This window comes from Falco naumanni, chromosome 17 (assembly GCF_017639655.2).
Source record: "Falco naumanni isolate bFalNau1 chromosome 17, bFalNau1.pat, whole genome shotgun sequence".
In the NCBI taxonomy this organism is placed as follows: Eukaryota; Metazoa; Chordata; class Aves; order Falconiformes; family Falconidae; genus Falco; species Falco naumanni.
The window spans coordinates 2,870,411-2,896,526 of record NC_054070.1 but is presented as its reverse complement, the minus strand read 5'-3'; the positions used below and the strand labels follow the sequence as shown (position 1 = coordinate 2,896,526).

Below are 26,116 nucleotides of genomic sequence, written 5' to 3'. Positions count from 1 at the left end.
CTGCTTGTATTCGTTAGCCAAATCAGTGCTTATCAACACATCTTTTTGCAGATTGTCTCGGCCACTTCTTCTAAGTACACTTGTGGAAAGGTGACTGCAGTGCATGTTGATAATAAAGGTTAAGCTCGTACATAATGCTCTTCGTGAGGTGGTGTCCTTGGCTAGCTTTCGCTCTTAAGTGCGACTCAAATGAGGTGCATTTAGGAATACCTGACTTTAAGGGCATTTTGTATATTATACGTTGGCTTCAAAAAAGGAAGCCTTCCAAGAAGTGGAGTGTCTTTCGACACAGTGTTTAAGGCTAGTTTGCATTATTTATAAAGTGTTAAAAGTGTAAGGCTTCACTTTTTCTAATGTGCCTGCACAGCCAAAGCAATTAGGGATGAGCCAATTGACTTTGTTTTCCTTCAGGTATGAGATAACCAGTGACTGCAGAAGCTGTAGGGTGATGGAAGGGGAAGAAAGGAAAGCTGAAATAATGCACGGAGGGCAAAGAATACGGGACAGAGCCATGTTATTTTGTGGTCCCTTGTTTTGGTCCATTTTATGGACCACTTTGTGGTCCACCTTTCTGCCTATAGCAGCAGTTTTCAGTGTCTTCATCCGTGATTCATGGTGTGAATCAGACTGTTCGTGTCTGCCTGGCACCAAGCAGGGAATTTCTCTGCTAAATTGAAAGGGGAGCAAGCAGGAGCCATCCTTGCATCTTTTTTTCTCTAGCAAGTAATTCTGTTTGAAGGGTAGACTTCCTAAGTGCAGCTCCCCTATTATGTAGAAAGATATCTGTTAATATGATTGTTCTTGCTATTTAGGTTGGCCTTTTAATTAACTCTTGGGGCCAGTGTAATCGTCTGGATTAAATTGTGTTACGGATCTGCACAGTTACCCAGGAAGGAGCTTGCTGTGCATGGAATTTTCCCTTCTTTAGTCTAGTCAGTGTTCTTCATGCCCACAGCCTTTAAGAAAGGCATTTTTCCTGTCTCAGCCTAGGCTGAAAGGGATGGTGTCCACAGGTATTTATAAAAATCTTACTCTTCTCCATTCACCTTCTTCAGCACGGATCTGATCCAGCCTTCAGGTGAGAGTCCCCACACTCTGCTATTGCTCTGGGTTTCTGTCTCCGTGCAGACCTCTTGTGTAAAGGACCTAGAGCTTGCGATGGCAGGACAGCCTGTAGGAAAAAAGAATAGTTTTTCGCATTAGGAAGATGGTTCTTACATGCTGTGGGGTTTTATCAAGCTTCATCTCCAAGGAGACATAGACTCTGTATTCCATAGGCTCATGCCTCCATACGTACCTAGCAAAGTCTAGGGAATACTGGAGTAATGCCTCTCTAGGAAATGGCTAGTTCTCGAAGGAAGAAAGGGCACCGTTTCTGTTGAAGGGCTACTTAGAGGTCTGCCAAGCCTGGCTCGTTGGTTGCTTGCTGAAGTCCCTCTGTGTTGTGAGAATGGTTATTACCAGGGAAGGTTTTTTCTTTTGTTTTACCTGCCATCCAGATGCTGCACAGAATCTCGCAAAGGAACAGAGCGTCGATAAGCCAAGCCAAGACCAGCTGAAGGTAAACCCACTGCCTGGTGGTTTCTTTTGTTGTACAGAGTGCCCCTTCTCTGTACCTGTGCATGGTGGACTGCCAGAACTTTGTGCTGCTTGGCTGCCAGGTCCTCACCTTCCTGAAAAGTTCTTGGAGTCCACAGGGCAGGGACAGAGTGACCCTTCTCTGTTCTCTTCATAACAGAGTACCAGTCTCTGAGCGCGTTTCTCTGGGGTGTAGCACTTCTAGTCCTCAGTTCCTCCAGCGTGCTCTGTACTTTCCTGTCTTTCCTCCCTCTTTCCCATCCCCTCTCTGAGTAGGAATTGCCAAATAATTAAGCTTTCTAAAACGTGTGAACAAGTTTTGTGTTTAGTAGGATTGTTTTCAGAAGCTTTCAGGCAGAATCTGAAACCTAGGAAAAATCTTTGCACATTCAAACTTGTTTCCAGGTGTATTTTGGGGTTAAGGTAGTCTGATCTGGGAGGTGTCTGTTCACACTGGGGGCCAGAGAGTCACAAAGCTCACAGTATTACTGCATTAAAGATGGCAACTTTTGGACTTTTGCCAATCTTAAGATTTTTCCTAGGTGGCAAGTATATTGTTTGTGCGGATTACAGATGCGTTAGCCTTCCGAAAGGGTTAATAGCGTGTAGGTTTTGTTCAGAAACTTTTATTTCTCTTCCGAACTTCTTGGTCTTGTACTGCAGCTGGTGACTCGGAATGGAAGTGCTACATCCCCTTGTCCCTATAAGCTCTGGTGGACTAACATGTGTTTTTTCCTTCCTTCATGCAGTTTAGCCGGCAAGAAGGTTCTGACACTGGCGTCATGGAGGGTGAAAGCAATGCTTCTGCTTTGTCTACCTCGGAGCAAAAATGTGAGAATTGTGAAGGTGAGTGCCAGCTCTTCTGCAGTAACTCGATGTGTACAAGCTCTTCTGCTCCTTCTCCAGTGTGACATGTTGAGCTCTGCATCAACAAAGTGTTGGAGAAGGTTGTTGGGAGACTAATAAAAACCTGTTGTGGAATATAATCTTCAGAAATCATGAGGTTATGCTAAAGATTGAGAGACCTGCAAATGTTCACCAAAGGTGTTTTATGATAGACGTGTTTTCTAGCTTGGATATTTGGTCTCATAAATAAACCAACACTTTGAATAAAATGGCAGGTTAAGCCCCAAAAGCACATCTATCACTAAACAATGCCATGAAAAATCTTACAGACCTTGCTGAAGGGTATTTTAAATGCTGAAATTGTACTTGTATCTATTTATCTTCCCAAGGGACTCTCTCCTCTGATTACACAGAACACAGCCTGAGCCGTCTGCAGTCATTACCTGCAAACCAATTAGGGAACTGAATAACAATGGATTTTTTTTTTTCTATCCAGCATAAGTGTAATACAGCTCCTTCATATTTAGACATTTCCTTTGTTTTAATGTCTGGGGATTTCTTGCTTGTTCACTCATGGATTTCTGATGTTACGGAAACAATTTTCCTGTTTTTCTACTTTCTATTCTCATGTTATTTTCATATCAAGGAACCTGTTTGTAAAATCAAATCTCCTTTGCAAGTGTGGGTATTTCCAGATCAAATGAGAGTGGTAGATGTTGTCCTGGCTGCATGTACAAAAAGAGGTAGGAACAGTCCTTGTCTGTGCCTTTGAAACTCGTGGCACTGGAGAGAGAGATATTCAAGGTTATCTTCAAATTCAGACTGCTGAGTTGAGGACCATAGACTAAACTGCATGGGCTAAAAAAGAGGCTGAAGCATGGGGTGATGGAGGATGGATTCTTACCTTCCTGCTTCCTACTTTGAGCCTGGTTTGGGTATTCAGGAGCTCCCTTCACTGGAAATTTGAACCAAACTCAAACCAGTTCTTTCTGCGTCTTAAGTCACTCAAGAAATTTGCTCTGCATTGACTTGGTTAGAGCTCTGAAAGAAGTGTTTGCGTTTCTGTATTGAGTTTTAAAAGTAAGGTAAAGCTAAAGAGAACCAGGACTGTTACATGGACACTGGGAACACTGGCATGCTTCTCTGACCTCTGGTGATGGCTGTGCAGTGACTGTTTTGCCAGGTTCACTTGGGTAGATCCACAGGTACAGATGTGCGGCGGATCTGACGTCCCAGTACACTCATACAAACCCCAAAGCTCTTAGCAGTAACTGGCTGTAAGAAGGAGCGAGAAAGAATTCTAAAATCGGACGGGGCCAATTTTTTCTCTGCTAGTCTCTGAAATAATATAGGTGTGGCATGACTTAGATTCTACTTGGCTCTTACAGACAAAGACTTAATAGAAAACCTCTCTAAAAGCAAGAAGCCTAAGCTGGACCTAGTGTTTGAGGAATGGGATGTAGCTGGTCTTCCATGGTGGTTTTTAGGCAACCTCAGAAGCAATTACAAGTCCAGAAGTAATGGATCAACAGATATTCAGACTAACCAGGTGTGTAGACATTTTAAATAGGTGCACTGTATTCTCTTCCTCTCCTCTTTTGGGTTCCAAGTAAATAAAATATTCTTGTTCTTTCTTTCCCCTTCCCACTCCAGGATTTTCAGCCTCTCCCTTGTGTGTTGCTGTCCCACCCTTTCACATCAGGTGGTTGGTTACCTGTCGTGTTCTTAAATAAACTAGGCGCTCTCTGAAGGCTGTGCTCAGCTGCTCAGCCGTTGGAGGTCCTTTTGCACTCCAGAGCATTCGTTGTATTTCAGGAGTTGCCCCTCTTCTGGGTTGAAAGTTGCAATGCGGTGTGGATGGCTGTAGCGTGGCGGCCAGCTGCTGTACGGCCGGCTAGCAAGGGGAGTGAGCGTAGCGCTGCTTGAAAAAGGGGTGTCTTTGTGAGAGCGGTCAGCTGCCCCTTTCTCTCCCAGGGGTGACTGGAGGAGCTGCCCAGGGCTGAGAAGGCTGTTAGTGAGGCAAAGGGGAGAGGCATTCGCTGTGGTGATGGCTGCGGTGCTGGTACTCCTGCTGCTGCTAACCTGAGCTCTAAGTAGTCTCTCCTGGTTCTTTTCCAACAGGACATAGACACTGCCGTTGTTTCAGATACTACTGATGACTTGTGGTTTCTCAACGAATGCCCGTCGGATCCCAGCAGTGCTGCAGTCAAGGTGGAAACAGTTGACTGCGAGGAAGTGAAAGAAGGTGACAAAAAGGTACCTCTTCAAACAGCCACAGTGCACGTGTCCCGCAGGTTGGCCTTGCTTAATTGATCTCGTGATGCTGTGCTGATTTTGGAGGAGCTAGATGTGTAACCATTCAGAGTTTAAACTGTGTTTAGGAAAGGCTGTCGCTGTTCTGTACGATAGCTTTCCTGTGTAGTTGGTCTGCTTGGTTTTGGTTTAAAAGCGTGTGTTTTCAAGGCACAAAATTAATTTAACATTAATGAAATCTCTAGCAGCGACTTTACTGTGCTTCTAGCTAATATCTACAAGGCTAAGAAATGAAAAGACTTGAAGAGGAAGATCTCAGTTTACGTGATACGCTTGCCTGAGTCTGCTGGCTGAGGTGGCAGTGAGATTGGTTACGGGTAATTGATCAAATGTGTGTTAAAGGGATTGAGTTCATGATTTCTTCCATGGAAATCAGTAGGACCACTCAGGTGTGTATGTGTTTGTATTTGTATGATTCTTGTGTGGATCAGAGAGAGGTATGCATTGACCACAGGCAAATACGACTGTAAACAAGCCCAGCAACAGTTATCAATATTCTGGAATAGAATAGTACATGAAGTGGCTTTTCATTCACTGATGGGAATGACTTAAATTATCATGGTGACTATATAGTCATTTTAGTTTTGGTGTACAATGCCAGACACATTGTAAATAGAGATTATTGCGCCTCTCTAACGACATTTCCATTCTTTCCAGGTGACTGAGGATGCATGTTTGCATGACTTGGAAGATTCTCAGTGCTTAAGCGATGACACAGATACAGAAGCTGCTTCTGAGGTAGGCGTCCTTTAGGTCAGCGTTCCTTGCTTGGAGTGTGCTTCATCCTAGATGTAGTTGGAAGAACTTGTCCAACCACTACTACTGGTTGTGGTAGGAGAAGCTAATTCTTGTATGGGTTTCAAAGGCCAAAAGAAACAAAAAATTAGGCCAGAAAAGCTTTTTTGTAACCTATGTGAAGGAGCGTAGAGAAGGTGGCTTGACCTGCACTGGTTTGTTTTGGATAGGGCTCTGTTAAATTCTAAACTGGATGGACACGAGACCTGGCACCCAGTCCAAAACCACCAAGTGTCTCTCCCAGCCACAGAGCAACCCTGGAACTTACGTGATTTGGCCACTTTTTGTGGCGGTGTGAGAGAATTTATACACGGTCTAGCTGGGTGGTTTTGTTTTGCCTAAGGGATTAGGCTCCTCGTTTCTACATTGTTTGTCCCTTTTGTGCCAGGGTAATGTCGTGTCAGCATGGGCAGCCACTGGCTTTTTGCTCATGATTTCACTTGTCCCTTCACACACCCAGGAAGTGAATGAAGACTAAACCCTCAGTTTCCAGCATGGTCAGTCTGATGCTGTATGGGGTTAGTATTAACGGTATCCATGGGTGTTTTAATAAGGTCAGTTCTGTATTGTCCTCTGAAAGGGAATCTGGGATATAGTCCTTGGCACAGATTTGGAAATCTGAAGCAGGCCCTTTGTAATCACTGAAATGAGGTATTCATACTTCTAAAAAACCCTTTTTAGTGGAAATTTCTGTGTTGGGATCAGGGTTCCACTGGGTCCTGGGTGCCCAGGCTAGTTCTGATGCTGTCACTTGTTTTGTGGCAGTCTCTGGGATGAGAAGAGAATCCACTTCTCGCCTCACCCCATTTTTCTAAGATACTTACGTGGCCTTTTGTCAGGAGGAGAGCCTGCATACCTGCCGGTGTAATGTCTTTGCCCTTGCAGTGCCTTTCTAAGGACAGAACACAGCTCTTTTCCCTGTTTAAATAAAAAAACAAGGTGGAAAGAGAGAATAATCCGTAATTACTGGGTTGTCGCCCCTCCCCACTACCTCATTCCTCTTCTGAATTCCCTCATGGTGGATATTGAGGGACATCAAATTTGTGTTCTTTGATCTGTCGTTTTTTACTCCCAGTCCTGCAGGCTGCCTTCTGAGGTTTTGTTGTAAGTCAGCAAAAGTGTATCGTGATACTCTTTGCATAATTTTCTAGACTGTGCTTGCTTGACAAATTAGGACATCCCTGGCATTGGACAGCTGAATCATAGCTCTGAACTTGGGCAGCTCTTGCCCTTGCTATGTGGGGTAATTAAATAAGCCGCTCTTAGTTGTGCAGATTCAACAGATGCTAAGTGATTAGCGAGTGGGGGAAATATATTCCTGACTGATTCCAGGAGCTCTACCCTTGAATTTAGAGTGAGATACTGAAAATGCAATAAACTGCACAGCTTGAGAACGTTGTATTCTTCCAGAGTGCTGAAGACTGGGAAGAGGCAAGAACAGATTTTAATGCTTAAGAGATCTGCATCTGTAGATGCACAGGGGTAGTCAAATTCTCTTTAGGCTTTCTGTGGTGCTGGTAATCAAACCAGCAATCGTGCATTTGCAGGCTTAAACTTTGTAATAAATGTCCTTTTTTGATGAAGCTTCTTTGCTGCTTTTCCTATGTAGAGGAAATGAGCCGTATGCAAGAATACACTAACTTGCTGCTGTTTTTGTCTGCCTCGATCATTCCTCAGGACTGCTGGCAGTGCACCAAATGCAAGAAATTTAACTCTCCGGGCAAACGGTACTGTTACCGCTGCTGGGCCTTACGGAAAGACTGGTACTCAGATTGTCCCAAACCAACTTACTCTCTTTCTCTGTCCAACATTGATGCTATGCAAAACAAAAATGATGATGAAGGGATAGATGTCCCGGACTGCCGAAGGACTATTTCTGCTCCAGTTGGCCAACCCAAAGACTTGTACATGGTAGAAAACAAATCACGTGTAGATCCCTGCAGCTCTATTGAGTCTTTGGATTTGGCACGAAAATGTGAAAGCAAGGAGTCTCTGTTGCACTGCACTGAGCATAAAAAAGAGGAAGAAATACAGTCTTTAGAGAGTATTAAAAAAATACTGAATCCTTGCTTCTTATGCCATCACAGACCACGAGATGGGAATATTGTCCATGGAAGGACTGCTCACCTTGTGGCCTGTTTCAAGTGTGCAAAGATGCTGAAGAAAAAGAGATCGCCTTGCCCAGTGTGCAGGAAAGAGATCGAGATGGTGATCAGGATCTTTATGGGGTAGTTGTGCCAGTTCAGGCCTTCACCATAAGACAGCACACAGGTTTTCTTGCACTCACACAAACCCTACCGTCAGAGCTCTGCCAGTGAATACCAAAGAGAATTAAGATTCAAATCTGACCAAGAACACTGAGGAATCCTCTGCATTAAATGAAGCAGCACCCACTTTTTGATGTCCGTTTAAATTAAAGCCCATAGGGAGCAGGGAGTGACCGACGTGGTGTCAATGCCTCAGCTTTGAAATTGGCTAAATCTTTGAATTTCAGCTCAAGTCGTGTCACTAGGATTCTCTGTTCTAACAACTGGTCCTTGAAGAAAACAAGTTTTGGAAAGGATTATAACTTTGGCTGTTGGAGTGTTGTTCTCCTGTAAGTCAAACCCTGTGCAATGCCTTCTAAGGATGGAAAGTGGGGGGGAGTCTGCATCTGGGATACATACATATATATATATTTAGGGGTAGGAAAGAGGGTGGGGGGGAAGGGTAGACCAAGGTGTTTGCAATTTAGATAAGCCATTTCTCCAAGGATCAGTTCTCCTGAGGGCAGTGAGAAATAAATAACTTGGTTTCTGATATTATTTTTTTTTTTTGTTCGTTTAATGTGCGTTTGTTAGACAAGGTGAAGTCCTTTTGTTCCCAGACTTGAAATAAGTCCTCTGAAACTTTTCATCTGTAGCTATCTCAGGTCACATATCAGACAGCAAAGGAAAAGGGTGTTTTAGTTTGTTTTGTTATTGGATCTTCTAATTTCTGTTGATTCTTTTCTCATTTTAAGTACAGTTCTGTGTCATCTTGCGTAGCTTTGTTGAAGCCTGTCCAATGTTAGCTCAGAATCTGCTCTGCCCGCTGGATTAAATTGTAATGGCTCTGCATATGTGGGGATATCCTCACAGCTCTGTGCTTACAGCACCATTTCAACTTCTGCCTGCCTCATCTCATCAGGCCAGCCTAGACAGAAGGTGCTGACTCTAGGGTGCAAAGTGGCTTTAAAGACAGGATTGAGGGGAAAAAAAAATAGTTTCTGTAAAGCACCAATTGCAGCTGGTTAGTCTATGGGCTGTGCTTGGTGTGATTTTTTTTTTAAATTTTCTCCACCGATTTTCTTTCCCTGCGATTTTAACGCTTCAAAGCTGTTTGGAGCATTTATGCTGTCCTTCGGAGCTCTGCACGGCTGCTCTACTGGCTCTTAAAACCCAGCTGGAACTTAGAGTTTAAAAACATCTTAACACTTTTCTGAGGTCATATCCTAGAGTGTGCTCGGGTCTTCCGCAGCCTTCCCGTTCTCCAGGGCTGTGGAAGCCCCGCAGCATGCAGGGTAGCAATAGTGCCTTCACCAGCTCTACGGGCATTTGAATTCAGCGCAGCGTGTAGAATAAACCCTGTTCTGTCATCCTCTCTTATCATTCCCTCTCTAATCTAGGAAGTATACCTGAAGACAGAAAAAGAGAAGGTCGTGCTCGTACCTTGGTGCTTCTCTAAGCTGTTGTCCCCTTCTTGTCCACACTCCTTGTCCTGGTCCAGCCCTAGCAGGCCAGGCATGCAGTGGAAGGCGCTAGAACCTGCCCAGCAAACTGCGATATCAAAATTGTTTCTCTGCGAAGATGTCGGAGTAGGTGTTACATGCCATCGCTGCCTGTCGTCGCCAAAGGCCAGATCCAGTGTACGTTTTGTATAGTATTGTGATTATTTCTACCTTGGCTATCATTTAGACTATTGTTGTTGGCTGTTATTTACAGTTGTGTTTTAAAAAGCGGAGGGTAACCGTGTGGCGTTTTGGTGCACTGTAAGTCCATGGGAATCGGTCCACATGGAAAAGCTGACTTACTGCTCCCTTAATTAAAGGGCTGTTAAGTTGCTGGTGATGCACTTTAATAATGCTAAGATCAGCGGTGTTACCTCCTGGAATCGTCGAGGGGAGTTCCTGCCAGGTCGTTTTTTTCCCTTTTCAGGTAGTTTCTCTCCTTTTAAGGGTTTTGGGCTCAGCAGGGTGTGTTGTGGCACTTTGTGGCACTTCTGAATACTGTGAATTCCCCCTTGCCCCGATTGCTCCTAAGAATTAAATGTTTTGCTAAAAGCAGTTTTATTGAATTGTTCAGATCTGGCCGCACTGAAAAAAAAGCATGTAATTTGTGTTAGGGGTGAAAAACCGAGAAGTCAGGAGAGTTTTAAGTTGCAGTAATGCGGTTGAATATCCCTACCAAAATCCTACTGAGATCCGTGTGCAGCTTCCATTACTAAATGAAAATTGTTGTCAGTGCAGCAGTTTGTGATAAAAAGCAGATCTGCAGGATAACTTTCAGTGTAATGATCTTTGCATCTGTGACTTCTTGCTCAGTATAACCACGGTGTTTACAACGTGCAGTTATCAAGTTCTTAATTCTTTTTAACTGAAATAGTTAGTGGACGTGAGATACTACAATGTTACACTTGATTTTCCTTCCTATAGAAGAATAAGCTATTGCAGTGCGAGCTCGTTGTGTGCAGCTTTAACTGCCCAGGTTGTGGTTGGGGCTTGGAGGGGGGTGGGTGGGGGTGGGAGTTTTAGTACAGGAGAAGGGGAGAAGGATGTTTTATTGCTTTAAGTCTAAATAAGTAGCATTTTACCAAGAACTGCTCTTCTGAGGCTTCTTGGGAAGTGTGGACTTGAGGTATGGGTTGAAGAACTAGCTCAAAGCACTCGGCTATGATACTTTGCAGCGCGGATGAGATCCTGGCCAGGCAGGGCTATTCCTTTCCTTTTCTACAGACATGGCAGTTAATGTGGAGTCCTAGTTCAGAAACTCGTTTTTTTAGAGGAGCTGAGCATTTACCCGACGTAGGTGTGAACTCAGGTCCTCTGAATCCATCATTGGTGTGTTGTGGTGGGTGACAGTGGGCGACAGTTCTCTCTTACAGTGGTTTTACTATGAAGTGCAATATGAGAGAAGAGTTCCTTCGTGATCTTTAGCAGTCATTGCTGCATGTCTGTTAGAAGTGTTGAGTGCAACTGTCTCTTGATGCCCAGACTGAAAAGGTTTATGTTTCATTGCTTTTTTTTTTTTTTTTAAAAAATGACATTTTTTTAACGACGTTGGTTGCTGTTCCTTGGGAACCTGCTGAAGTCTTACTGGCACAAGTGTATCTATAGGTCAGGTTTCATTTACTAGATCCCTCTGCTTTTCAGCCAGAGGAGTTATGCCCAGAAACAGCAGATTTCTTAGTCTGGTGGGTATTTAAATACAGTATGGGAGCCGTGGGGCTCACAGCTGTGTAGTGCTGTTCAGCACATTATAGTGCTCTGCAGCATGAAACCACGTGAACTCTCCGTATTGGCAGCCAGAGGTACACGCGTTGCATTTACTCCAGAAAGTCTTTCCAGTTCAAGTGCCTCTTCTCCGTTACTCTCAGTGACTTGTTTACTGACATGCCCAGCACATCAGCCTTTTCTTCAGCGCTCTCCAAAAACCTCTCAGCGTCCCTCGTCAGCTGAGACGTGTTATCGAGCCAGTTTAGCCTGAACAAAGCCGCTCCGTGAATTACAAAGATCCTTTGCAGCAACCCCCCAGAGTGCTTATTTCTTCTGAACGGGGGGGTGTTTCCACCAAGACACCTATGACCTTTCTGCCTTGTTATGTATTTATTATGGGGTGTGACTGTGATGGAAACCGTAATGTAGCTTGCGAGGGTCTGCTCCATCCTGCGTCCAGCACAGATTGTATCTGCTGCTGAGAAGCTGTCCTTGCAGAGAAAAAGCGGCTGTTGGACAAATGGAAGTGGAAATGGAGCGGAGACTTCTCAAAAGCCATCAGGATCGCTTGCTTTTGCCTGCTCACACTCTACCTGTTCTGAGTTTAATCTTCCAGTCCCGGAAGAAAAACCAAAATGCTCTCACTTAGAGGCCTTCAGTGAAGGCTGACTTGTTTTGGAAGATGCCATGATTAAGTGATTGAAGAAAGAGCCAGGGCACTGGTCTCCATTCTGTCTTTGTCCTTAAGCCGAGCAAAGTACATGTGCGTGCTCTTTGGCCACCTGGACATCAGCAAGCAGCGTCAGGAACCTTGAAAAGGCGATACTGCAAGGCTGTGCTATCAAGAGCGAGACCCACAAATCATATGGGGATGATAAACTGCGTTTTGGAACAGCTCCAGAAGCACGGATGACCTTCTGACGCCAGCTTTTCTGCTCTGGAAGTCCTTTGGTTGTCTGTCCACAACGACTGGATTTTTCCTTGCTCCTTTGGAAACGGGGGAGACCTTGCTGCTTGTGACTACATGGTAGTGTCTGGCCGGCAGAAGAGCCGGCTGCCACAAGCTGGGTTACACATCCCATCGACTTGTTCTCTGCACCTTATTATCCAGGCAGCCGTTGTGATTGCAGTCTTTTTCTGTGCTGTTTTGCCCTGGTGACGTGCACTTGCTGCCCACAGCTGTGGGGACGAAGCCATGCCTGCCACGCTGAGCGGGTGCTTCAAGTAGCTGCAACCCCCTGAACACTGCAGTTACCTTCAGAGTCTTTGCCTGCCAAAAGCCATAACCACAGCTGAGGATCAGTCTGAGAAGATGGATGAAGAAGGCAGGAACATGTTGTACCTCTGGCAAAGATAAAGACTCGCTGTTCTGGAAAGAGTGATCTACTGCTGGATCTCCCCAGCACCGTTCCCTGCATCCCGTTTGTTCCCCAGATACGTTTTTCTTGTTTAGAAAGACTCCGTGGTTTGATGTATACCCGCACAGTCACTGCGGTAGCAAGCAGGGGCGCTTGCTAAACAACATCTGTGTGTTTGCACTATTTAAAAAAAGGCATGTATCACGACATTGATAAGTTTTTGTGTCCTGAGTGTAATAAATTTAATTAAATTCAGCGTATTCTATGATAACATAGGTTTATTTTTTCATTTGTACGGCATTTTGGGGAAAACCTTTTAAGTAAAGGCCTGTTAACTGTTAAGCAGCCTGTCATCTTCTGTGTGTCCGTTTTCCGGGTGGGAGAGACCTCCCGTCCCTCCCGGGATATGTCTGCCTTGTAGCTGGGAGGGGAGGCTGGAGCCACGTACGTGTTTGCAAACAGCAGGGGAAGTGCTTAGGCTTCATCTTCTGAGCCAGCTTAAAAAAAGCACTTGCAGGGTTTGGTTTTAAGCTGGTTCCCCGGTCCCACCACCACCAGCAGCTGTAGCCACTCCAGGTTCCCAGGAGGGGCAACCGCCGCATCATTTACTTGCGGTAGCGCCAGGAGGTTAATTCGCCCTTCTCCAACTGGTTTTAAGGCTGTTTGCTTTGCCTGCGGGATGGAAGCGGCCCTGGCGAAGGCAGCAGGCAGCCGCTGCACCCCGGCATTCAGAGCTCCCCGGGCAGACACCTCACTAGAGGGCACCCAGCGGCCGTGCATGGCGTGGAGCGGGGTGCTGGCGTTCCTTTGCAGCTCTCCCCTTGTCTCCAAGCTGTACAGACCCAGCCGGTGCTGGTGGCACAAACAGGCTGTGCTGAGGGACACGGGGGGTTTGGCTTTCACCGATTTGCCTCCTGGTTTACAGCGCTGGTGAAGACGGCAGGCTGCACATGAGCAGGAGGAAGACAGATGAGCAGAGTCTCCTCTTTTGTGTTGTAAACTAGCCCCACATATGCCCAGCGGTGATTTATCACTAGTTGCTTGCCAAGGAGGAGATGCTGCTTCATAACGAAGAGCATCTCAATCGTTTTATAGGAAAACAGTAAAACCCCACCTGCGGCGTTGGAACGGAACTGGAGCTGGTTCCCCCATCCCCGACACAAGGATTCCTGCGGCCAGAGGGCAGAGTTGGTTGTATTTATGGTCCTGCCCATGTTTCTGTGAGCAGCTTTAGGTAGGGCTGATGTCCAGGATCACCTGTTGGGTTGCACCCAGCAGCCGTTCCCATTCTGTCCTGCAGCAGCTGTAAGAGCAGCAATTAGACTTGTTGGTAACCTCTGCCAATCTTAAGCCTGCAGGGAAGTTTCTGGGTCTGCCCCGACAGTCCTTTGTCTGTCTAACCTTTCCTTGCACCCTGCCCACAAAACCAGCCTGGCTCAAACTGCTCCAAAGCACAGCACGAAGTAGAACATCTGCGTCCGTCCTGTTTGCCAGGGGCTGTGTTGTGCTGGTGAGATCTGCCACCCTCCCTCTGCCCACCCTGGGCCAGCAGCAGGCAAAATAAATCCTCCCCAGCTGTAACAGCAGCAAAGTGGAGTTGTTCACCTCTGGGTTTGACTTCTTAGCAGGGGAGGCTGGCCAGATGCATGCTGAAAGGAGATGGCTCTTCATCTCTGTGGGAAGCGACAGCATTTCATCTTCCTCAGAGGTGCAACCACGTTGTATTTCTGGGGGGAAAGAAATACGGTTCCGTATCTTTTTTTGCTGTAGCCTGTCGAGTAGTCAGAGCTTGGTATTCCAACCCTGTTCAGCTTCTGCCCTCTGAAGTCTCTCTACCTCACCGTGCCTCTTTTTCCTCATCTTTTGTAGGAAAGTGACTATTTTGGGGCAGGGTTTGCAGCACTCCCAGACTCCCTTAAGCAGTTGCAGGTCTGTGCAGGAGCAGCCTCTCAAACCTGTGCTCTTCAGTCTGTTGCCTGGGAGCCGGCAGCGCTTCTTCCTCCTCTGCCTTGGGGTAACAGGCTGAAAATAAACAGCCTCGCTTCATCCAGACACCTTCCCCAGAACTGTCAGTGATGCAGACATCAACATCAGGAAAAACAAGAGCTCTCTGAAACTCAGTCTGGTGTGAGCCACGCTGCTGCTGTCCCAGCCCCACCAGCACAGGCTGGGAGACCCCCCCTCAGGGGTCTGTCTGGGGTCTCCAGCTGGAGCTTGCTGGGGTGAGGAGGCAGGTGGTGCAAAACCTCGCCAGCAAAGCAGGCTCAGCACCGCAGGCGTGAGCTGCCAGTGCACAAAACCCAGGCTGGTTTTGAGAAAAAATGCAGCTTTTTCTTCTAGCGGCTAAAGGCTCGTTAATTTGAGGATTGAAATGGCTGCACAAGTGGCAACTGGCATTGCTGTCCCAGCGGCTGGTCCGAACGGGGATTAAAAGGGACCAGCGAGAGACCCCGGGGTCTGGGGAAGCAGAGGGAAGCGCTGCAGGGGCCGAGCCATCTCCTGCACAAGGGATGGGGCTCTTGGATCTGCACGTACCTTTTCTTTCTGGAAAGCCGGACCAGCCTCTCTGCGCTTTGCCTTTACAGCCAGTTAGTGAGATGGTGGTGCTGTGCCTCCCAGAGGAGCAGAGCCCCGGTGCCCACCGAGGACTTGCACTTTCCCTACACAGCACCGGAGACACCCCTGTACTGCAGCATCCTCTAGTTTAACCGGTGGCAAATCAGGCTTATTTACCGGTGTGATTTAGTGGGTTGCTTTAAATGGCATGTAAATGTTTGCATACCGCTTTGAGCGTGGGAGCGGCTTTACAAGTGCTAGCTATTGTTATTTTGCTTTAGAAACCATGTTCTTAAAATCAATACCAGAAAGAAGAATGCCTGAGCGAGCCAGTTGACTTGCTACGATACTCTTATTATTGCCATTAGCAAAAAAGATCGTAACCCACGCTGACACGGCCCTTCCAGCTCTGGGTGTTGCTCTCCTTCAGTATAAAGCAACGCTTGCTTCGTCATGGGAGAGCACCCTTAACTCTGACCCTTGCTTGAAAAACTCTTTTCTGCTTATACTCGGAAAATACAACATGTTGCAGTCAGGCCTTTAGACTATAAAATAAGAGAAAAAAAACCAAACAAAACCCCAAAACAACGGAATGCACAGAGAATACATTGCTTCTGCATGCAGAAGTCTGTGAATATTTTGGCGCCGATCAGCCACGCTACGAGCGCGGGCTGTGCGTCGTGTGGGCAGAGCAGGCTCTCTGTCACCCCTGTGCAATTCGAATTCTCTGGGCTTAATAGTGGAAACGTGTAGGTATCCTCCCTGGACCCGATTCTGTCCTGCTGGCTCTCCAGATGCTTTGGGGTTTATCCCGAAGCGGGGCTGTCCCTGGCAGGCTGGGAAGCAGGAGGGGCCGGCACTGGGTACCCGCCGTCCTTGGAGGGATGGGCACAGCCTTGCTCACCCGCTCCTGCCTCCAGCCCACCGAGCTCCACCAGCCGCTGCAAGGGGTGTTAAACCTCCCGCACGGTGCTGAGCTGAGGGCAGACTCTCATTTTTGGGTTTCCCTTTCTTTTTTCTTACCACCTGCCCTTGCTGGAGTCCAGGTGCAGCCCTCGGCGGTCCACGGGTGCCAGGGTGGAAAGCTGGTGCCTGCCCCGGCTGCTCGCAGTGCTCCCCGCAAGCCGTGCTCAGCCGCCTGGAGGAACCGGTATTCCTGCCTTTGCTGGAAGGGGATTTTTTATTTATCTCCTTGGTGACTTTATGTGGATTTAACGTTCTATAGGTGCCACCTTTATCTGTCTTCTCCCCCCTTTTCTTTAACCTTGTTTGTGTAATTACTGTGCCCAAATTAAATATTTACTGTTTTCTCTGCACTGGTGAGCCTCCCAGTTCCCTTCCACTTTCAATTAAACATTTACTAGGTGGGCATCAGCGCTTCTGCAAGGCCAACAAACCAGCCCCCCTCGTTAGGTTTTTTAAGTGCTTGTTATTATCGTTCAGCAGAGCACACCGTAAGTTAAACCTAAACCCCGGCGGCACACGCACGCTCACCCCGCAGCGCCGGGCTGCGGCTGGATGGGCAAACACGTGTGTTTGGGGGGCTCTGGCTGCCCCCAGGGTGCTGGATGGGGTGGGCTGGGGACAGCCCTGCGGCAGGGACACGGAGATGCTGGGCCGGGCATCGCTCCCACCGCAGCTGGGAGAGATGGAGGGCAGCAGCCTGCCCAGGCTGACCCGGTGTCCGTCCTCAGGCCGTGCTGGCACAGGGCACCTTCCTGCAAAACAGGCAGAAATGGGAATTTCTCATCGCTCTGCTGTAATATTTATAATTAACTAACTTTTTAGATCAATATTTTATCGGGAAGGTTGCTGGGGTAATTCACGCTTCGAGCATCTTCCAAGTGAGGGAAGGCAAGGCTGTTCGGAATAATGAACTTTTTGCTAGTTACCTTTCATGAACCAATAAATCTTTAATGCTAGCTGGAAATTTAATAATGGAAATTTAGTCTGTGACCTCAAAACTTACAGAAAAAGGTGAGGGAAGCGGAGGGGGCTGAGCAGGAGGAGCAGCAGCGCGGCAGGCAGGAGCTCGGTGGCACAGCTGGCGAGGGAAGCCCAGCCCAGGTGGCTGTGGCAGTAGCGATGCTGGGGAAGGAGCTGGAGGACCTACAGCCCCACGCACGCACCGTGCTCAGCACCACCACGGTCACGCAGCTGCTGGGCAGGAGAGCCAGAGAACAGCAGGGTTTCCAGGCAAGCTGTTGAGCCCAGGGGTCGAGAGACACCATCAGCTCCTGGCCCTTCCTCAGCGGCAGGGCACTCTGCATTTTATTTCCGAGCAGGAGAGAAAATGTTTGTACCCCCAACAAGACTTTTACCCCCCACCACCCTGGGCTTTTGGGGAAGAGCATCGCCAGCCTCCTCCACCCCAAAGCAGCCGGTTTTTTCCCCCCTGTTTGTCAGCAGCCGAGCGCGGCTGTCGGGGACCTGCATTATTTATCTGCTCAGTAGCATTTACTGGGATCTAGTGTTTAATAACTGTCACTCCAATATATCTTTTCTTAATCCCCTCAGATCTGTTGCTGTGGCAATTTTAAATATTTATCAACGCCGTTTGTGTGTTCACTGTTAAGGTTGCAATTTTCTTGTAATTAAAGATTTACAAGACACTGCTCAAGATTTAGAAAGGATTGGCAAAGATCAAAGCTGTTTGGTATTCACACCAGACGCCACCAGCTTGCAGGAGGTTTTCCCAGGACCCCAGTACACAGGTGATGCTGCAGACCTCCCCTTTCCATTTTGTTAGTTTTGCTGTTGCTTTTAGCAGGTTTTGCTGACTCTCCTTGCGGAGGTGGGAGCTTTTGCCCCCCTCTGCGTCTCCCCATATCTTGCTGACACAGCAGAGTCCCTGCCACAAAACCTGTATTCCTCGGGGCCTCATCCAGCCCTGGGGAGAGCCCCCCACCATCAGCTGCTTCAACTGGTTCCTGCACTTGCTGCCTGCTGCTGCCACCGCCGAGCTGGGCTCTGGCTCGTTATTCCCTATTAATATTCATTCCCCGTCACCGTGAGCCCTGCCTGCCTTTCCCCGCTCCCTTCCCATTTAGCCACATGCAAATCCCAAATCCATTCCCCTTCCCCCACCTAATCAAGATTTAACACGGTTCCAGGACTGCTCGGGAGCAGCGAGGGTAGGGGGGTGCCCCACGCATCCCACTGGGAGCAGACCCTGCAATGGGAGCAGGGTGAGCTGCTGCTTGCCCTGGGGTGGCCACAGCCTCCCACGCTGTCACTCGCTGTGGGGTCAGCCCCCCCAAACACCCTAAAGTCCCACCCAGGTGTGCATCGCTTTCTTAATTAATTAGTTAAGCCTGTCTGGCACCAGCAGCACAAGCAGAGGCTGTGGCCAGCAGCAAGCACCCGTCTCGCCAGCACCCGAAGCATCTGTGGCCCATCGGCACTGCTGGTGTCTCCTGCGATGCTGCTGCGCGTCCTCGAGTCCTTGCTCCTCCAGACCCCCTGCACCACGGAACAAATTCAAGCCACGGCAGCATCCCCTGCAGGCGGCTCAGCCATCAGAAGAGCCAGTGCTGGGAAGGGAGCTGGGCTTCCCAAAATCCTGCCTGATGGAGAGGGAAGGCGAGAGGCTGCGAACAGCCAGGCTGTGCAAGCCGGCAGAGGAGCTAACTGCAAACCACCCCCCAGAGAGGCCAGCGCTCCTCTGGCTTCAGACAGCTCTAAACTAACCTCATGCCACCTCTCCTGCCCCGCTACTTTCCATCAGCCTGCTTTTAGCCTCAATTGCCCACTTGAACACAGCTGAATCCATTTACTGGGGCTGGCTGGGCTGCTCTAGCAGGGGGCAGGAGCTGCTTCAGCTCTGAAAGGCTGGAAAAGGCAATGGGAAGTAAATGAGCTGCAATCATTTCTCCTCTGCGACTCCTGCCTTTGCCTTTTCTTCCTTTTTTCAGTGACTCCTGGTTGTAAAGGCCAACGAAGTGCTTATCTCCTGACCGCAGTGCGTGCTTGGAAGGGGAAAAGGGGCTGAAGTCCTTAAAGTCACTGGGCGGCTCTGTGCCTCAGTTTCCCCACCTGTAGATCAACGATAAAGGCGGGAGGGGGAGAAGTGGCGAAGCATTTGGAAGGAGAGCTGCTTGCCAGGGAGATTGACAGGTAGATTTTCCTAAAGGTTTTGAAAGCTGCACCTGCTTCATCATAATGGCATCATGCATATGGATAACACCGCTGACATTTCCCAAGGAGGCTGGGTGTTTTAATTTAAATCATTCTTGAGGAAGTGCTGGGGAGAGGAGGAGAGGTCTGCTTTGATTCTGTAACGAACTAATAAATACATGCCTGTCATGCTCCTCCCGGAGCCAGAAAGCCTTTGGCGCAGGCAGGCAGGCCGCCAGCCCAGCGAGAGGTGCCGAGGACGGGGCATCTCCACCGTGGGGCCCTCGGCAGGTGCAAGGGCTCTGCGAAAGAAGGACACAATGATGGAGCCGCTCCAAAAATCAGTTTTATTAGGTGCTTAAAATAGAGCTTGGCACGCAATGTTCTCGGTTGGTTTTGTCGAGAGAAGCTCAGTTGCATATGAGATCCACGATGCTGTTTGGACCGAGGAAGAGGAAGGAGGGGTAGAGGGCAGAAGGAGCAGAAATGAGGACTTTTACTGCTATCCTCAAAGTGAAGGTAATACATTAAAAAAAAAACCAACAAAAAACAACAAACCCCAAGTGAGAAATTAAACCTGATGAACAGCTAAAGGAGAGTGGTTTATGAGAGAGAAACCAGTGCCTGGGGGTGAGACCTGCTGGGACAGGCTGGAGGAGAAGCATTTCCCAAATGATCCTTTGACATCCCAGATGGATGGAGGGGGAGGACCAGGAGGTGATGGAGGCACCCCTGCTCGCCTCCCCCACCCGTTGGGACCCCCAGGGCTCAGCTGGCAGCAGCCAGGAGGGTTGCTGGGTGTTGGTGACGGTCTCTTGGGCTTGAGAAATTTGGAAGCCTCTTCACTAGAGCATCTCCTTGAGAGCTGCATCCCTGCCTGGCACTCGGAAATGGAGACTGCTATCCCCTGGTACCAGCAGAGAATCGTTTCGGTTGAAAAAGACCTTTGAGATCATCAGGTCCAACCGTTAACCCAGCGTGGCCAAGTCCATCACTAAAACATGTCGCTCAGCACCACATCTACGTGTTTTTTAAACACCTCCAGGGATGGTGATTCCACCACCTCCCTGGGCAGCCTGTTCCAACGCTTGACTACCCTTTCAGTGATGAAATTTTTCCTAATATCCAACCTAAACCTCCCCTGGTGCAACTGGAGGTTATTTCTTCCTGTCCTGAAAGCTGCTTCAGTGGTTAATTCCTTCTGCTGCTTAAAAAAAACCTCCACATCTTGTTTTTGAGTCGCCCTGACTCTCGCCATGCTTTTGGTGGGCAGATTAAAGAGCTCTCTGGTCGAGAGCGTCCTGGGTCAGATGCTTTCCCCCTTTCTGAAGCATCTCTACCTCCTGCCACATCCTTGCTTTCTGAGTAGGGAGGCGAGACCCTGCAGACTGAGCCTGCTTTGGCACCTGGGGAGCTGCTGCCCGTTGAAGGGAACTTTAAGATGCAAGTAGATTTCGCTGCGCCTAAAAAGCCCCGTTCCCGCTGCCTGGCACCCCAAAATAACCCTGGTGCGCGCTAGCAAATCCTCCCCAGGTGCCGAATTCAGCTGCCAGGCAGAGGACAAGCTGCAAGTCCCAATCACCAGCCCTGTAAAACCTTGTAGCTGCTGTAATTCACCCAGTGAGGTTCATTTTTGGCTGGATCCCTGCTGATGAGGAGCGTGAGGAGCGTGAGCATCGCTTCCCTGTGCGGGGGGCTCGGTGCTGCGGGGAGGGGGCAGCCAGGGCTGCTCCCCCAGCCAACCGTGCTGGGAGCTGCAGGGCACCCAGGGTGGAAGGGTGCTGGGGGAGGGGGGGGGATGTGAGGTGCTTGGCTCTGTCCTGCCTCCTCCAGCGAGGGCTGGCGTTAATTCAGGGTCTCTGAGCAGATGGGACCTTGTCCCCCCGGGTGACAGGGGACGGTGCTGGTGATGCTCTGCCCGCAGCTGCTCCAGCTCCACCTGCCCCATCCAGGCTTGGGCACAGGGAACAGTTTACGGAGCATTTCTGCCCATGAAAAGCTGGTTGGTGCTTTAATAATAAATAACAACAACAATAAATAGTGTATGAGGCATCTATGGTGCTCTCAGCTGATGTCCTCGGAGGAAGGGAGGGAATAGTTCACAGCAAAGCTCCTGTTTTGGGGCACTGGGGGGGTGACTCAGCCACCCCCTTCCCGTGGGGACCCTGGGCTGGAGCACCCACCCGGGGACACTCCATGCCGGGGACCCACTGGGACACAAGTCCTGCAGCGGTGGGTGCCTCCCTCTGAACGCACTGCATAGAGCTCCTCGGGTCGCTCCTGGTTTCAAAGGAGATCAAATTAATTGCATGTATCTTGCATTTTAATCCCTGGTTTGCCGGCATTGCTTTTAGATGAGAGCCGGCGATTCAGGCAGCGGCTGAACGTTCACCTCCCGTCCCAGCGTGGCAGCAGCAGCCGCGATAACTGTGATCAAAGAGGCTTTTTCTCTACACCTAGAAAATTACAGCCTTTAAGGGGCTCGGTCCTTGCTTTCTTCGGGAACCGAGGATGGTTTTCGCAGGGAGCGGGATGGCAGAGGGGATGGGAGAAGCAGGTGCTGCCCAGGGCTCAGCCCGCACGTTGCAGGGACGAGCAGGATTAAATCAGGGATGCGTTTACACCTGGGAAATTTCTCAGCAACTATTTCCATATGTTCCAGCACCAATTTAGCTGAACCACAGGGAATATATTTTGCATTTATGTTTCCCTGCTGTACAAAAGGCAGAGGAGAAAGGCTGTCTCTGGCCCTGAGTCTGCAAACACTGACGGCTGCACACCTGAGCGCAGCTCTGCAGCCAAATATTTAAAGCAGATCATGCCTCTAATTCAGCAAAGTATTTAAGCCTGCACTTAACTTTCAGCTTGTGCTTAGGGCCTCTGGAGAGCTCGCCGGGTCCTGAACACATGCTGAAGCGCTTTGGTGAGTGGCGGTGGTGTGCTGAGCGGGGACCGGGGAGAGCCATTACCCTCCGAAATAATTACCCGGTGAAGGCGCAGAAGCCGTTTCGCGTGCCTGGCTGAGCACGGAGCTTATCCAGCGGGGAACCATCTCGCTTTGGCTGGAAGATGAATGAGAAGTTCAAACAGCTTTTTACTGTGTCAAGGTTTTCTGGTCCCTTCAAAGCCCCATGCATGCAGCAATTGCGCTGGCACAAGCGGCTTTGCCCAGGCGGGTACCACATCGGCACGGAGATGCTACCTCCTGGGGTACCAGCACCCCATCACTCCCAGCCACCCACCAGGTCTGGCTGGGATGGGTTTTTTTCTTGGTTTTTCCCATGGAAGGACCCCCAAGCGAGGGGCCAGCCAGGCTCTGCGTGCACCCGTGCCCACAGCACCGGCTGCGCTGGGCTCTCTCAGGGCCACGTGTGGGTTGGTAAAGGCACGTTTCATTTAGGGTTGCAGTTAAACCGACCCCAAAGTCCTTACCTTTGATAAGCAGGGATTAGGTTTAGGCCCAAGCAAAGGGATGGCTTGTTCACGTTTACCAGGGAGGGGAACATCACCGGCAGCATCGGTGCCCATGGAATGGGAGGGGAAGGGCTCCTTCAGGCTCACTGACTTGGGGTCGCTCGGTCTGGCACAGCCCAGGCGGCACTGGGGCTGCCCACTGGTCCCTTTCATTTGCAATTTTAATTGCTTATCAGGAAAGGAAGCAGCAACAGCCCAGGAGAGCAGGTTTTGCATCCCCCCCTTTGCATACACAGCAATGCACAGGGTGTGGGCAGGGCCCCCCCAGTCCCTCCTGCATCTGGAGCAAGGGGATCCTACCACGAAGCCCTCCAGCTGCACACCAGTATACAAGGATGTCTTTTTTTTTTTTTCCTCTTTTTTTTTTTCTTTTTTTGTACAAAACCAGAAAAGCAAGAACTTCTTCCCCCCCCCCTTTTCTTCCCATTTTTTCCTCTATTTTTTTCCCCCTTTTTTAACATTATCCACAAAAGTTTACAAAATAGCCTTGAGATTACACCTGCGGGATACAGGATCCAATCAACTCTGGCAGAAGCTGGCCAGCCCTGCAGGGATGCCAATTAGGGGATGCATCACCATCGTCATTTCTGTTTCTTTTGCCCAAAGTCCCCTCCTTTCCCCTCTGCTTCCCTCTGTCTGATGGCAGCGAGCAAACGACAGGGCAGCGGGAAGGTGCTGGGGCTGGATTTGTGGCTCATTATCTGAATGCTCAAAAAAAAAAAAACCCCAAACCCAACAAAAACCCAAACAACAAAAAAGAACATGTATCCCAAAGGAAAAGGCTTTTTTTTTTTTTGTATTTCCCAAACAGGGACTGTCCAGCAAAGGAGCCGACACTGTTGGGGTGTCTCGTGGTGCCAGGGGGATGCGGGGAAGAGGTGATCATCTGTATGGCTCTTCAACCGTTCTGGGCATCGTCCCCCTCGGGCTCGGGCTCCTCTGAGCCCTCCCGGCTGCCCAGCGGGTGCTTTCGGGAGCCATGCACAGATCCGGACCCTATCCATGGATCCAGACCCTGCCAGGACCACGACGGCGCTCTGCAAGCCCTGTGGCCACATCTGCTCCTCTCCATCTGCCACGCTGCTTCGACTCTCGGTCAAGTCCATGAAATTCTTTTTCTTCTTTGTTTGTTTTTTGTTCAGTTTTGTAGTTTAGTTATTTTTTTGGTAAAAAATAGTTTCTCCCTCCCCACCCCCAAACCACTGCACCCCACAGTCAGCCCTACCACTGCATCAGCCTTCAGCAGTCCAGGGGGGCTGCTTGCACCTCCACGGCCAGGAGCTGCCCCCCACGTTGTCCCTGAGCCCAGGGCTGGGCGAGGGGGGGATAGACCACACGCACGGCCGTGGCACCCCGGAGCAGCTCCCCGGCCCTCCTGGGCTCTGCCCCAGCACCGTAGCGAGCTACGAGGCTGGCAGCAAGGAGCAGGAGGCAGAGGACCAGCATGGTCAGGAGGCTCTGCCTGCCCTCCAGGAGCCAGTAGCGGTGAGCAGCCTCTTTAGTCCTGGTGTTCACACAAGCCACCTTGGCCTGCAAGTCTACGAAGGCCACGTGGAGGCAAGCCCAGTAGTCCGTGTCCTGGTGGAGCCGGGTGATGTTGTACGTGTGGGTCCCCATGGGGATCCGGGCCATGTTGGTCATGTCCAGGTTGGAGCTAAGCAAGAAGCTGGACCAGGTGAGGTTGGAGGAGATGGTGTTGAGATGTGGCTTCCAGGCAACCAGGATGTGGTAAGCCTGGACATCCACCACCACCAGCTCCAGGCTGTCCTCGCTGAGTGGGAAGGAGTGGTTGACCGTCACGCTGACACTCTTGGTGTCTGCCCCGAGGAGGTTGTGAGCCACGCAGGTGTACAGCCCGGCCTCCTGAGCCGAGATCCCATGAATCTCCAGCGTCCCTTCAGGGTGCACCTTGTACCACCCATCTTCCGCGTAGGGGATCAGCTTCACCCCCGCAGGGGTCACCCAGTAGATCTCCGGGTCCGGCTCCGCCAGAGCTCGGCAATGCAAGGAGACATTGTCACCATCTGCCACCTCTAAGTGGGAGGGGAAGCTCTTGGTGGAGATGAGGGGCAGGCACTGGTCCGTCATCTCCCGGAAGGGGACATCCCGAATGTGCCTCCTCTTGAGGTCAGGGGGCTCGGCGCACAGCGTGGACTGGGGTTCGATGAAGCGAATGTGGTTTTCCGTGCTGTTGACCCAGCGGATGACGCAGTCGCAGCGGATGGGGTTGCTGTGGATGCTGATCTCCTGCAGGTTGGGCAGGGACTCGACCGTCTGCTTATGCAAGGCACTTAGGGCGTTGTTGTTGAGCATGAGGGTTTCCAGTTGGGGAAGGTGGTGGAAGGCGTTGGGGTGGATGAAGGACAGCTTGGGGTTGTTGGTCACGTCTAGCTTGGTCAGCTCAGGGAGGTTGATCAAGGCAAACTGGTCTATGGACACCAGCTCCTCCATGTTGTTGAGCCCCAGCTCTTTGAGGTGCAGCATGTTCGTGAAGTCGCTTTGCTTGACCCTCTGCAATGGGTTTTTGTTCAGATCCAGGAATTTGAGGCCAGGAACTTGCTGCAGTGCCCGCTTGGGGACATTCACAAGCTTGTTGTCATAGAAAGAGAGACTCTCCAGGCTCCGCAGCCCTTCCAGTGCATAGTCTGAGATCTCCCTCAGGTTCATCCCAGCCAAAACCAAACTCCGCAGGTTCGACAAGGGCCTGAAATTCATATCCAGGATCGCATCCACTCTGTTGCCTCCAATCATGAGGATCTCCAGGCTGGGGAGCATCTGGAACCAGCGGCTGTCGACCGTCCTCAGCAGGTTGGAGTTGAGGTGGAGGCGCAGCAGGCTGCTGAGGCCGGAGAAGGCGTGGGGAGCGATGCGGCGGAGCTGGTTGTGGTTCAGGTAGAGCTCCTGCAGGTTGCCCAGCCCAGGGAAGCTGCCATCGGGCAGCTCCGAAAGCTGGTTCTCCTCCAGGTGCAGGCTGAGCAGCTGGGGCATGCTCCTCAGGCCAAAGTCCCAGACATCGGAGAAGCTGTTCTGTGACAGGTCCAGCTCCGAGAGGTTTCTGAGATAGTCCAGCTCGCTCTGCTCAAGCCGGGCGATGTTGTTGCTTTGCAAGAGCAGAGTCTGAGTCCCCTCCGGCAGGTCTTCGGGCACGGTGGAGATGAACAAGTCATTGCAGTCCACGGTGGCAGCCTCCCGGTACACGGAGCGGGGGGTGTACCACGGCCGGATCTGGCAGACACACTGCGGTGGGCATTTGACCTTCCAGGGCACGATGGGGATGGCGGTGGCGGCCACCACGCAGAGCAGAAGTGAGCTGGTTTGGAAGCGTCTCATTTTTGGCTGGTGGGACCAGCTTCTTGCCAGGCAGGAAAGGTTCACAGGGTGAATCCGGAGCAGGGCATGGGGTGACAGCCAGGTGGGGACAGCATCTGTGGGAGAAGATGCTCCATGCGAGCCCCTGGCACCGATCAGCCCCTGCTGCCGGCTGCCCTGCCTGGTCCCCCCTGCCGAGAGCACATAACACCCGTGACCAGGGCTGGTGCCTTCAGTCAGAGCTTCGCCTTTTCTTCCTCCCCAAGTGGTTCATTTTTGTACTTGGCCGAGTCTTTCAGGTTCCTCCTCAAGGTCATTC

The 26,116-nt window shown here is 50.1% G+C and overlaps 2 protein-coding genes and 1 long non-coding RNA gene across 4 annotated transcripts in view; 1 reads left to right on the top strand and 2 right to left on the bottom strand.

The window, feature by feature from the left end:
* MDM4 (MDM4 regulator of p53) overlaps window positions 1-10,797 on the top strand; it is a 23,708-nt gene extending 12,911 nt beyond the window's left edge. For both annotated transcript variants that reach the window (XM_040617035.1, XM_040617037.1), the window contains exons 6-11: window positions 1,500-1,561; window positions 2,328-2,424; window positions 3,813-3,973; window positions 4,546-4,680; window positions 5,395-5,475; window positions 7,210-10,797. In XM_040617035.1, the coding sequence (XP_040472969.1) occupies window positions 1,500-1,561; window positions 2,328-2,424; window positions 3,813-3,973; window positions 4,546-4,680; window positions 5,395-5,475; window positions 7,210-7,764 (1,091 nt within the window). In that variant the 3' untranslated portion in view covers window positions 7,765-10,797. The remainder of the gene's footprint in view (window positions 1-1,499; window positions 1,562-2,327; window positions 2,425-3,812; window positions 3,974-4,545; window positions 4,681-5,394; window positions 5,476-7,209) is intronic.
* Window positions 8,842-17,439, bottom strand: LOC121098741. The gene is made up of 2 exons (XR_005831339.1): window positions 15,922-17,439; window positions 8,842-14,069 (listed from the first exon to the last, which is right to left on the bottom strand). It is a non-coding gene; the product is annotated as an uncharacterized LOC121098741 (long non-coding RNA).
* The window catches only part of LRRN2 (leucine rich repeat neuronal 2), a 38,392-nt gene continuing 29,715 nt past the window's right edge, over window positions 17,440-26,116 (bottom strand). Inside the window, exon 2 of the mRNA XM_040617034.1 lies at window positions 17,440-26,116. Coding sequence (XP_040472968.1) covers window positions 23,728-25,818 — 2,091 coding nt within the window. The 5' untranslated portion in view covers window positions 25,819-26,116 and the 3' untranslated portion in view covers window positions 17,440-23,727.